This window comes from Phyllopteryx taeniolatus, chromosome 5 (genome assembly GCF_024500385.1).
Source record: "Phyllopteryx taeniolatus isolate TA_2022b chromosome 5, UOR_Ptae_1.2, whole genome shotgun sequence".
Taxonomy (NCBI): domain Eukaryota; kingdom Metazoa; phylum Chordata; class Actinopteri; order Syngnathiformes; family Syngnathidae; genus Phyllopteryx; species Phyllopteryx taeniolatus.
Window position 1 is genome coordinate 13,044,625 of NC_084506.1, and position 14,858 is coordinate 13,059,482.

The 14,858-nt window shown below is 39.3% G+C and overlaps 1 protein-coding gene across 3 annotated transcripts in view; it reads right to left on the bottom strand.

Annotated features, from left to right (window-relative positions):
- Positions 1-14,858, bottom strand: part of banp (BTG3 associated nuclear protein) — a 74,442-nt gene that overhangs the window by 57,863 nt on the left and 1,721 nt on the right. For 2 of the 3 annotated variants that reach the window (XM_061772822.1, XM_061772821.1), the window contains exons 3-5: positions 1,407-1,519; positions 1,094-1,293; positions 902-982 (exon numbers count right to left, since the gene is read on the bottom strand). In XM_061772822.1, coding sequence (XP_061628806.1) covers positions 902-982; positions 1,094-1,293; positions 1,407-1,519 — 394 coding nt within the window. Of the gene's footprint in view, positions 1-901; positions 983-1,093; positions 1,294-1,406; positions 1,520-9,184; positions 9,264-14,858 lie in introns of all 3 variants that reach the window. The other variant, XM_061772823.1, reaches the window with a different exon arrangement.

A 14,858-nucleotide genomic window follows, 5' to 3' on the forward strand; every position in this document is an offset into this window, starting at 1 on the left:
TTCTGCATGCAGTACCACAGTTCCTCTCTGGGTACTCTGTCAAAAGCTTTCTCTAACTCCACAAAGACACAATGTAGCTCCTTCTGACCTTCTCTGTACTTTTCCATTAGTGACAAATACGAGGATTCAAATTCCTTTGACACACTTCTTGGGAAGGATTAACCTATTTCTGAACACAAGGAAAAACAGGTGCAGACTGAGTTAAAGTCCATTTGATAAAAAAAAAAAAAAAGGTAAGTTGGACATTACTGATCCCAACTACGAAAATTACAAGACTCGAAGTCTTGATTGTGGACTTCACTGTAACTGAAACAAAACATCATACATCTCGGAAATTGACAACATTTACTGACAGGACGGTGGGGACTGATTAAAGCGTCTGCCTCACAGTTCTGAGGACCGGGGTTCGATCCCAGGCCCCGCCTGTGTGGAGTTTGCATGTTCTCCCCGTGCCTGCGTGGGTTTTCTCCAGGCACTCCGGTTTCCTCCCACATCCCAAAAACATGCATGGTAGGTTAATTAACGACTCAAAATTGCCCGTAGGTGTGAATGTGAGTGCGAATGGTTGTTTGTTTGTATGTGCCCTACAATTGGCTGGCAACCAGTTCAGGGTGTACCCCGCCTCCTGCCCGATGATAGCTGGGATAGGCTCCAGCATGCCCGCGACCCTAGTGAGGAGAAGCGGCTCAGAAAATGGATGGATGGATGGATATATCACCATAATGAAAATTGTCATGTTGTCAGAACTGTCGACTGTCTCTTCATAAACTAAATATATTCTACCATAGTCACAATCGGCATCAATGTTTTCAATTGGGATTGAAATTGTATGCTCCAAGTGCAATATTACGTACAACTTCTTAGCGGTTTCCAATGCAGCATAAGACTACAAGCAACTCACTTGCTGAGCAGGTTTTCCAGGGAGGGATCTTCCTGCTTCATGGATTCACTGCTCACAATCACATTTGTTTGTGGAACAACACTAGGTGGAATGTGGAGAAACCAGCGTTAAGTTGATACATTGGAAATCTCCATCTAATATGAATGAGACCCAACTCAAAAGATGTGCTTTCCGCAAACCCATGACGCTTACCATCGCACTTTGTTCCAAGTCTGAGTCGCCCCCTGGGGTGACCCAGCAACCATAGGAACCTGGATAGAATTCTTGGCACAAGGTACCATGCTATCCAGCTTTTGTGCTAGAGCCTTACACGTGGCGTCCAGAGCCTGCAGCTTGGATTCAATTCCTTCCAATCGCTGGCTGACTGACGCAGTGAATGAGACCATCAGGTTCTGGGAAGGTCGTTCCAATATAAATGTGTTAGCACTTCCCAAACGTAAAAACAATAAACGATGTAAAACTAGGTGAGCTTTGAACTTTGTCCATCGTAGAAAAGCTTAAATACCTTAATATAACCTATGTCCTGGTTGTTGCTGCTGTTCTCTTGGCTGTTGCTAAATTTTCTCTTTTTCTTCTGAGGACTCGCCTCATTTTGTCCTTGATTGTCCAGCATGTTTGCTGCGATACAAAAAGAGACATTTTAACTTAACTAAGAAACAGAGGTCAAAAAGAAGTTGACTTATTTTTGAGGGACGTGCCGATCCAATCACGTGATTTTCAGCTGCTTGAAAAAAAAAAAAAAAAAAGATCGATTTTATTTATTTTCTGAACACATTTTACATGCCACAAAGTGACAAAATAATCCAGTAATGCTATTGGCCCTTTGCACCATGCTCGTTAAGAACATGGAGACACAACTCTGACCGCCCACCCTCAGCGCATACTGAAAGAAACTGTATTTGCAACTGTATTTAGAAACTGGCATCTGCAATGCCGAATATAAAGCCGCCTCGCTGAACGACGTCGTCGAGTTGAGAGAACATCAGACAGGTGAGCAATTGTGGCACATTCTAATGACTTGACTTCAAATAGAAATTTAACAAGTGTGAATTCTTTTGTAAAAAGCAAGCTTGTGGTCAAAAATCAATAGTGTCTTTTGTAGATAAGCGGAGTCGTGACGTACACCATCAGTTCTGTAGCTTCATGGATGGTTATTATAGCCTTAAGACATATGCGAAACTAATAAATAACGATGTAAATGTATTGTTTACCATGCGCTCAGAGCAATCCCCCATACTATGTTCAAGCTTACATGCCATTCCACCGAATCAGTGCTATTTGCATATTTGTATATATATATATATATATATACACATATATATATATATATATATACATATATATATATATATAAATATATACATATACATATATATATACATATACATATATATATATATATATACATATATATATATATATATATATATATACACACACACATGTATATAATATATACATATATACATACATACACATATATATAATATATACATATATACGTATACATATATATATATATATATATATACGTATATTTATGTATATATACGTATATACGTGTATATATATATATATATATATATATATATGTGTATATATATATATATGTGTATATATATATATATACGTATATATGTGTATATATATATATATATATATATATATATACGTATATACACACACGTGTATATATACACACACGTGTATATATACACACACGTGTATATATACACACACACGTGTATATATACACACACCTGTATATATACACACACCTGTATATATACACACACCTGTATATATACACACACGTGTATATATACACAAACCTGTATATATACACACACACGTATATATACACACACACGTATATATACACAGACACACATGTATATACACGTATATATACGTATATATACACATATACACACGTGTATATATATATATATATATATATATACACATATACACGTGTGTATATATATATATATACACACATATACACGTGTGTATATATATATATATATATATATATATATATATATATATACACACATATACACGTATATATATATATATACACATACACACGTATATATATATCTACACATATGCATGTATATATATATATATATATATATATATATATATATACACACACGTATATGAACATACGTATATACACAAGTATATACACATACGTATATACACAAGTATATACACATAAGTATATACACACATATATACACACACGTATATATACACGTATATATACACACGTATATACACACACGTATATACACATTCGTATATACACATACATATATACACACGTATATACACATGCGTATATACACATACGTATATACACGCGGATATACATACACACACGTATATACACACGTATATACACACACACACGTATATATACACACGTATATATATATACACACGCATATATATATACACACACGTTTATACATATACACACGTATGTATACACACATATACACACACGTATATACACACGTATATACACACGCACACACGTATATACACACGCGTATACACACACGTATATACACACACACACGTATGTATACACACATATACACACACGTATATATACACTCGTATATACACACACGTATATATACACATCGTATATATACACACACGTATATATACACACGTATATATATACACGTATATATATACACACGTATATATACATACGTATATACACACGTATATATACATACGTATATACACACGTATATATACATACGTATATACACACGTATATACACACACGTATATACACACGTATATACACACACGTATATATACACACGAATATACACACACGTATATATACATACGTATATACACACACGTATACATACACGTATATACACACACGTATACATACACGTATATACACACGTATACACACACGTATACACACACGTATATACACACACATATATGTACACACACGTATAGACACACGCGTATATACACACGCGTATATACACACACGTATATACACACGCGTATATACACACACGTATATACACACGCGTATATAAACACGCGTATATACACACGCGTATATACACACGCGTATATATACACACGCGTATATCTTCTTCTTCTTCTTTTCCTTTCGGCTTGTCCCGTTAGGGGTCGCCACAGCGCGTCATCCTTTTCCATGAGAGCCTATCTCCTGCATCCTCCTCTCGAACACCAACTGCCATCATGTCTTCCCTCACGACATCCATCAACCTTCTTTTTGGTCTTCCTCTAGCTCTCTTGCCTGGCAGCTCCATCCTCATCATCCTTCTACCAATATACTCACTCTCTCTCCTCTGGACGTGTCCAAACCATTGAAGTCTGCTCTCTCTAACTTTGTCTCCAAAACATCGAACCTTGGCTGTCCCTCTGATGAGCTCATTTCTAATTTTATCCAACCTGGTCACTCCGAGAGCGAACCTCAACATCTTCATTTCCGCCACCTCCAGCTCTGCTTCCTGTTTTCTCTTCAGTGCCACTGTCTCTAATCCATACATCATGGCTGGCCTCACCACTGTTTTATAAACTTTGCCCTTCATCCTAGCAGAGACTCTTCTGTCACATAACACACCTGACACCTTCCTCCACCCGTTCCAACCTGCTTGGACCCGTTTCTTCACTTCCTGACCACACTCACCATTGCTCTGGACGGTTGACCCCAAGTATTTAAAGTCCTCTACCTTTGCCATCTCTTCTCCCTGTAGCCTCATTCTTCCCCCACCACCCCTCTCATTCATGCACATATATTCTGTTTTACTTCGGCTAATCTTCATTCCTCTTCTTTCCAGTGCATGCCTCCATCTTTCTAACTGTTCCTCCAGCTGCTCCCTGCTTTCACTGCAGATCACAATGTCATCTGCAAACATCATGGTCCACGGGGATTCCAGTCTAACCTCATCTGTCAGCCTATCCATCACCACTGCAAAAAGGAAGGGGCTCAGGGCTGATCCCTGATGCAGTCCCACGTCCACCTTAAATTCTTCTGTCACACCGACAGCACACCTCACCGCTGTTCTGCTGCCCTCGTACATGTCCTGTATTATTCTAATATACTTCTCTGCCACTCCAGACTTCCGCATGCAGTACCACAGTTCCTCTCTGGGTACTCTGTCATAGGCTTTCTCTAGATCTACAAAGACACAATGTAGCTCCTTCTGACCTTCTCTGTACTTTTCCATCAACATCCTCAAGGCAAATAATGCATCTGTGGTACTCTTTCTAGGCATGAAACCATACTGTTGCTCGCAAATACTCACTTCTGTCCTGAGTCTAGCCTCCACTACTCTTTCCCATAACTTCATTGTGTGGCTCATCAACTTTATTCCTCTATAGTTGCCACAGCTCTGCACATCACCTTTGTTCTTAAAAATGGGCACCAGTACACTTTTCCTCCATTCCTCAGGCATCTTCTCACGCACTAGAATTCTATTGAACAAGCTGGTCAAAAACTCCAGAGCCACCTCTCCTAGATGCTTCCATACCTCCACAGGAATGTCATCAGGACCAACTGCCTTTCCATTTTTCATTCTCTTTAATGCCTTTCTAACTTCCCCCTTACTAATCATTGCCACTTCCTGGTCCACCACACTTGCCTCTTCTACTCTCCCTTCTCTATCATTTTCCTCATTCATCAACTCCTCGAAGTATTCTTTCCATCTACCTAGCACACTGCTGGCACCAGTCAACATATTTCCATCTCTATCCTTAATCACCCTAACCTGCTGCACATCCTTCCCATCTCTATCCCTCTGTCTGGCCAGCCTGTATAGATCCTTTTCTCCTTCTTTAGTGTCCAACCTGCCATACATGTCATCATATGCCTCTTGTTTTGCCTTTGCCACCTCTACCTTTGCCCTGTGTCGCATCTCAATGTATTCCTTTCGCCTCTCCTCGGTCCTCTCAGTGTCCCACTTCTTCTTAGCTAACCGTTTTCCTTGTATGATTTCCTGTACTGTGAGGTTCCACCACCAAGTCTCCTTCTCTCCTTTCCTGCCAGAAGATACACCAAGTACTCTCCTGCCTGCTTCTCTGATCACCTTGGCTGCAGTGGTCCAGTCTTCTGGAAGCTCTTCCCGTCCACCGAGAGCCTGTATCACCTCTTCCCGAAAAGCTGCACAACACTCGTCCTGTCTCAGCTTCCACCACATGGTTCTCTTCTCTGCCTTTGTCTTCCTAATTTTCCTCCCCACCACCAGAGTCATCTTACACACCACCATCCTATGCTGTCTAGCCACACTCTCCCCTACCACTACCTTACAGTTGGTAACCTCCTTCAGATTACATCGTCTGCACAAGATGTAATCCACCTGTGTGCTTCTACCTCCGCTCTTGTAGGTCACCCTATGTTCGTGCCTCTTCTGGAAAAAAGTGTTCACTACAGCCATTTGCATCCTTGTTGCAAAGTCTACCACCATCTGTCCCTCCAAGTTCCTTTCCTGGATACCGTACTTACCCATCACTTCTTCATCACCCTTATTACCTTCACCAACATGTCCATTACAATCTGCACCAATTACGACTCTATCTCTGTCTGGGATGCTCAGAACTACTTCGTCTACCACCTTCCAGAATTTCTCTTTCACCTCTAGGTCACATCCTACCTGTGGGGCATAGCCACTAATCACATTACACATAACACCCTCAATTTCAAATTTCAGCCTCATCACTCGATCTGATACTCTTTTCACCTCCAAGACATTCTTAGCCAACTCTTCTTTTAAAATAACCCCGACTCCATTTCTCTTCCCATCTACACCATGGTAAAATAATTTAAACCCTCCCCCTAAACTTCTAGCCTTACTGCCTTTCCACCTGGTCTCCTGGACACACAATATATCAACCTTTCTTCTAATCATCATGTCAACCAACTCCAGAGATTTTCCTGTCATAGTCCCAACATTCAAAGTCCCCACATTCAGTTCTAGGCTCTGTGTTTTCCTCTTCTCTTTCTGCCGAAGAACCCGCTTTCCACCTCTTCTTCTTCTTCTTCTTTGACTTCGACTTCGATATACACAGGCGTATATATACACTCGTATATACACACATATATACACATTCGTATATACACGCGTATATACTCATGAATATACACACGCGTATATACTCACGAATATACACACGCGTATATACTCACGAATATACACACGCGTATATACTCACGAATATACACACGCGTATATACTCACGAATATACACACGCGTATATACCCACGTATATACACACGCGTATATACCCACGTACATACACACGCGTATATACCCACGTACATACACACGCGTATATACCCACGTACATACACACGCGTATATACCCACGTATATACACATACGTATATATACCCACGTAGATACACATACGTATATATACCCACGTAGATACACATACGTATATATACCCACGTAGATACACATACGTATATATACCCACGTAGATACACATACGTATATATACCCACGTAGATACACATACGTATATATACCCACGTAGATACACATACGTATATACCCACGTAGATACACATACATATATACCCATACGTATATACACAAACGTATATACCCATACGTATATACACAAACGTATATACCCATACGTATATACCCATACGTATATACCCATACGTATATATATATACATACGTATATACCCATACGTATATATATATACATACGTATATACCCATACGTATATATATACATACGTATATACCCATACGTATATATATACATACGTATATACCCATTCGTATATATATACATACGTATATACCCATTCGTATATATATACATACGTATATACCCATACGTATATATATACATACGTATATACCCATACGTATATATATATACATACGTATATACCCATTCGTATATATATACATACGTATATACCCATACGTATATATATACATACGTATATACCCATACGTATATATATATACATACGTATATACCCATACGTATATATATATACATACGTATATACCCATACGTATATATATACATGCGTATATACCCATACGTATATATATACACATACGTATATACCCATACGTATATATATACACATACGTATATACCCATACGTATATATATATATACATACGTATATACCCATACGTATATATATATACATACGTATATACCCATACGTATATATATATACATACGTATATACCCATACGTATATATATATATATATATATATATACATACGTATATACCCATACGTATATATATATACATACGTATATACCCATACGTATATATATATACATACGTATATACCCATACGTATATATATATACATACGTATATACCCATACGTATATATATATACATACGAATATACCCATACGTATATATATACACATACGTATATACCCATACGTATATATATACATACGTATATACCCATACGTATATATATACATACGTATATACCCATACGTATATATATATACATACGTATATACCCATACGTATATATATATACATACGTATATACCCATACGTATATATATATACATACGTATATACCCATACGTATATATATACATACGTATATACCCATACGTATATATATTTACATACGTATATACCCATACGTATATATATTTACATACGTATATACCCATACGTATATATATTTACATACGTATATACCCATACGTATATATATACATACGTATATACCCATATATATATATTATATATATTATATATATATAACATATATATATAACATATATATATATATTATATATATATATATATATAATATATATATATATATATTATATTATATATTATATATATATATATATATATTATATATATGTATATATTATATATATATATATATATTATATACGTGTGTATATATATATAGATATATATATATCTATATATATATATCTATATATATATATATATATATATATATATAGATATATATATATATCTATAGATATATATATATCTATATATATATATAGATATATATATATATCTAGATATATCTAGATATATATATATATATATAGATATATATAGATCTATATATAGGCATGCTCTTTTTAATGCTTTGTCGAGGTATTAGATCGGGACTCGGTATAGGCAAATCCTTAATATCAAAGACTCGGATGCAAAAAGATTTGATCTGGACATTGCGTATCTTTTCACGTCGCTCCCAATGACTCTTACCTGCACGGCCCTCTGGGTTAAAGTCCTCCACTGTTATTTGTACAATTTCTTCCAATTCTTCCTCGGACATAGCTCAGAGCTAGAATAAGATGAAATACGCTTTTTAAATGACAACTTGCACAAACAGTTAAAACATCACCCTTTACTTATATAATCGTAGGGACACTGACGAAAATATGACTGATATAATTTCAAAATGGCATGTGTACATGAATTTACAAGTTATGGTGGCAAAATTTCAGGAATCGAGTTGGATATTTGAAACTTTGACATGGAAGTAGATCAAAGTAGAATCAAAGGAAATAAATTGGAAATGTGGAACACTGCAGTTCAGTCCACAATTAAGCAAGTACTTGCTTAATTGTGGACTGAACAATTAAGTAAGTACTTGCTAAGGGCATCACCCTTAGTTGCAATAACTGCATCAGCCTGCGACCCATTGACTTCTCCAGACTGTTGCATTCTTCATTTGAAATGCTCAGTTCTTGTTTGTTTCTGGGGGTTTCTCCCTTCAGTCTCCTCTTCAGGAGGTAAAATGCATGCTCCATTGGGTTAAGCTCCAGTGATTGACTTGGCCAGTCTAAGACCTTTCACTTTTTTCCCCCTGATGAAGTTCTTTGTTGTGTTGGCAGTGTATTTTGGGTCATTGTCTTGCTGCATGATCAGAATCAGAATCATCGTTATTTGCCAAGTATGTCCAAAAAACAAACAAGGAATTTGTCTCCGGTTGTTGGAACCGCTGTAGTACGAAGCTTCTCCCGATTTGTTTGGATGCATTCTTCTGTAAATTGCCAGACAAAATAGTTTTGTAGACTACAGAATTAATTCTGCTGCTACCATCATGAGTTACATCATCAATAAAGATTAGTGAGCCCGTTCCAGAAGTAGCCATGCAAGCCCAAGCCATGACATTACCTCCACCATGCTTCACAGATGTGCTTGTGTTTTTTGGAGCATAAGCGGTTCCTTTCTTTCTCCATACTTTGGCTTTTCCATCACTTTGGTAGTGGTTAATATTGGTCTCATCAGTCCATAAAACTTTCTTCCAAAACTTTTGTGGCTCATCTCTGTACTTCTTTGCAAAATCGAATCTGGCCTTGCTATTATTTTTGCTGATGAGGAGTTTGCTATTTGTGGTATGGCCTGTAGAACTCTTCTCTCAGAGTCTTCTTCGAACAGTGCATTGTGATACCTGCACCCCTACCCTGTGGAGATTGGCAGTGATGTCACTGACTGTTGTCTTTGGGTGTTTCTTCACAGCTCTCACAATGTTTCTGTCATCAACTGCTGTTGATACCCTTGGGCAACCTATTCCATGTCTGTTTCTCAGTACACCAGTAGTTTGTTTCTTTTTCATCACATTCCAAATTGTTGTATTGGCAACATCCAATGTTTGTGCAATAGTTCTGATCGATTTTCCCTCTTCTCTCAGCCTCAAAATTGTTTGCTTTTCTCCCATAGATAGCTCTGCGGTCTTCATGTTTGCTTAACAGCAAATGCAGTTTTCACAGGTGAAACCCAAAGCCAAAAACAAGCACTAATGTTTAAGCAATCAATCTAAAAGGCAACACCTGAGGAACTATGAACACCAATCAGTCACATGTTCCAATACTTTTGCTCACTTGAAAAGTGGGTGGGTTTAAACAAAAGGTGCTATGTCCTGAATTTAACACATCAAGATGAACAACCCCAATTCCAATAAAATTGGGACGTTGTGTTAAACGTAAATAAAAACAGAATACATCCATCCATCCATTTTCTACCGCTTATCCGGGTCGGGTCGCAGGGGCAGTAGCAATAGCAGGTACGCCCAGACTTCCCTCTCCCCAGCCACTTCATCCAGCTCTTCCAGGGGGATCCCGAGGCGTTCCCAGGCCAGCCGAAGGACGTACTCTCTCCAGCGTGTCCTGGGTCGTCCCCGGGGTCTCCTCCCGGTGGGTCGTGCCCGGAACACCTCAACAGGAAGGCGCCCGGGAGGCATCCGAATCAGATGCCCCAGCCACCTCATCTGGCTCCTCTCGATGTGGAGGAGCAGCGACTCTACTCTGAGATCCTCCCGGATGACGAGCTTCTCATTTCGGCCACTTGTATGCGGGATCTTGTTCTTTCGGTCACGACCCACAGCTCGTGACCATAGGTGAGGGTAGGAACGTAGATCGACCGGTAAATTGATAGCTTCACATTTCGGCTTAGCTCCTTCTTTACCACAACGGACCGATACAAAGTCTGCATCACTGCAGACGCCACACCGATCCGCCTGTCGATCTCCCGTTCCATTCTTCCCTCACTTGTGAACAAGACCCCAAGATACTTGAACTCCTCCACTTGGGGCAGGATCTCATCCCCGACCTGGAGAGGGCATGCCACCCTTTTCCGACTGAGGACCATGGCCTCAGATTTGGAGGTGCTGATTCTCATCCCAGCCGCTTCACACTCGGCTGCGAACTGCTCCAGTGAGAGTTGGAGGTCACGGCTTGATGAAGACAACAGAACCACATCATCTGCAAAAAGCAGAGATGCAATACTGACGCCACCAAGCCGGACCCCCTCTACGCCTCGGCTGCGCCTAGAAATTCTGTCCATAAAAGGTATGAACAGAATCGATGACAAAGGGCAGCCTTGGCGGAGTCCAACCCTCACCGGGAACGAGTCTGACTTACTCCAGAATACATTGATTTGGAAATCATGTTCAACCTATATTTATTTGAATACACTACAAAGACAAGATATTTAATATTTTAACTGATAAACTTGATTGTTTTTAGCAAATAATCATTAACATGGAATTTTATGGCTGCAACAAGTTCCAAAAAAGCTGGGACAGGTGGCAAAAAAGACAAAGAAAGTTGAGGAATGCTCATCAAACACCTGTTTGGAACGTCCCACAGGTGAAGAGGCTAATTGGGAACAGGTGGGTGACATGATTGTGTGTAAAAGGAGCTTTCCTGAATTGCTCAGTCATTCACAAGCAAAGTTGGGGCGTGGTTCACCTCTTTGTGAACAAGTGCGTGAGAAAATAGTCGAACAATTTAAGGACAATGTTCCTCAACGTACATTTGCAAGGAATTTAGGGATTTCATCATCTACGCTCCATAATATCATCAAAAGGTTCAGAGAATCTGGAGAAATCACTGCATGTAGGCCGAAAACCAACATTGAATGCCTGTGACCTTCGATCCCTCAGGCGGCACTGCATCAAAAACCCACATCAATGTGTAAAGGATCTCACCACATTGGCTCAGGAACACTTCAGAAAACCAATGTCAGTAAATACAGTTCGGCGCTACATCCATAAGTGCAACTTGAAACTCTACTATGCAATGCAAACACCATTTATCAACAACACCCAGAAACGCCGCCGGCTTCTCTGGGCCCGAGCTCATCTAAGATGGACTGATGCAAAGTGGAAAAGTGTTCTGTGGTCCGACGAGTCCAAATTTCAAATTGTTTTTGGAAATTGTGTACGTCGAGTCCTCCGGGCCAAATAGGAAAAGAACAATCCAGATTGTTATGGACGCAAAGTTCAAAAGCCACCATCTGTGATGGTATGGGGCTGTGTTGGTGCCAATAGCATGGGTAACTTACACATCTGTGAAGGCACGATTAATGCTGAAAGGTACATACAGGTTTTGGAGAAACATATGCTGCCATCCAAGCAACGTCTTTTTCATGGACGCCCCTGCTTATTTCAGCAAGACAATGCCAAACCACATTCTCTACGTTACAACAGCATGGCTTCGTGGTACAAGAGTGCGGGTACTAGACTGGCCTGCCTGCAGTCCAGACCTGTCTCCCATTGGAAATGTGTGGCGCAATATGAAGCGTAAAATACGACATCAGAGACCCCAGACTGTTGAACAGCTGAAGCTGTACATCAAACCAGAAAGGGAAAGAATTCCACCTACAACTCTTCAACAATTAGTGTCCTCTGTTCCCAAACGTTTATTGAATGTTGTTAAAAGAAAAGGTGATGTAACACAGTGGTAAACATGACCCTGTCCCAGCTTTTTGGAACATGTTGCAGCCATAAAATTATACGTTAATGATTATTTGCTAAAAACAATCAAGTTGATCAGTTTGAACATTAAAAATATTGTCTTTGTAGTGTATTCAATTAAATATAGGTTGAACATGATTTGCAAATCATTGTATTCTGTTTTAATTTATGTTTAACACAACGTCCAACTTCATTGGAATTGGGGTTGTAAATACCATGAAATAAAAGCTGCAATTCTGAACTTTTGTCTCATATTCATCTTTTGATCTGAAACCCAAATGTCTTCAGTATACAACAAAAACAAAGCAATTGACCTTGCCGTTCCAATACTTTTGGAAGGGACTGTAGCTCCTTTCCACTCAGCATCTCTGTGCTTTTCCGGATGTACATACTATCCCAAGTTTTAAACGCAATCTTACGCAGGATGAGCACATACGATTGCTATTACTCTAAGGTCGAATTAAATAAAACATTGCCTCATGTGCGCATTTTTAGGATTCCTACATAGTTTCCAGGCAAGACGCGCCACTACGACATGATTGTCTCCTGCGTCGTGGGAAGGGCAGCCTACCCAGATATAACGAGATGGCCATCCCAAACATGAATCATATTTGTACGAAATAAAAACTAACTAAAAAAAAATATTTGTTATAGTTGGGTTTAAGGCTAGGGTTGAGACTTAAGGCGGTTTAGGATGGGTTATGGGTAGGATTAGGGTGGGTTAGGGTTTGTGGGAACTATAACGCCGCCACACTTAAGTCACATACTTCTTTTGCCGTCCGGAAGCAGTAGGGCGTGTTCTACCGGGATATAGGAGCCAATCATAGTGCAGCGCCGCGTGTCCTGGAGCCAGTAATATTTGAGCAGAGCGTGTCCTTCCTGGAAACTATGCTTCCCCCGGTTTTCTATTTATTTATTTATGTAATCAGTATTATATTTGTTATATTCCACTAACACAAAGTGCAAAACCCTCTTTTAAATATGGGACACAAGTTCAGAATGTTTAGTGCCCAAAAGCACGGCAACAACAAGCCCAGCCGGCTGGCCAGCCTCACAAATTAAAAAAATAAATATATCAACGATGTGTTGATGTAGTTTGCTTTGCTTAAAAACGTGAGTAAAATGTCAACGGTTGTGTCGTCTCTTGTCGTATTGTCCAAAAAATGAGTGCACTCTCGTGAGCTAACATTAATAGCTATGCTAGCTACAGATTAGACGATCGGTTCATATTGAGCTCAAGTATTGATGTGGATGAATTTGCTTTAATAATAAGACTCAATTCATTCATTCATTTTCCATACCACTTATCCTCACCCGGGTCGCAGGCGTGCTGTAGCCTATCCCAGCTGACTCTGAGCGAGGTACACCCTGAACTGGTCGCCAGCCAATCGCAGTCCACATACAAACAACCATTTGTACTCACTTTCACACCTACGGGCAATTTAGAGTCTTCATAACCTACTATGCATGTTTTTGGGATGTGGGAGGAAACCGGAGTACCCTAAGAAAACCCACGCAGGTACGGGGAGAACATGCAAACTCCACACAGGCGAGGCTGGATTTGAATCCGGTCCTCAGAACTGTGAGGCGGCAGTGCTAACCACCCTGACTCAACTCATTGGGTGAAATTTTTGGCATTCCTTCAGTGAATTGTAAATAATTTAGTCATTTTGCATC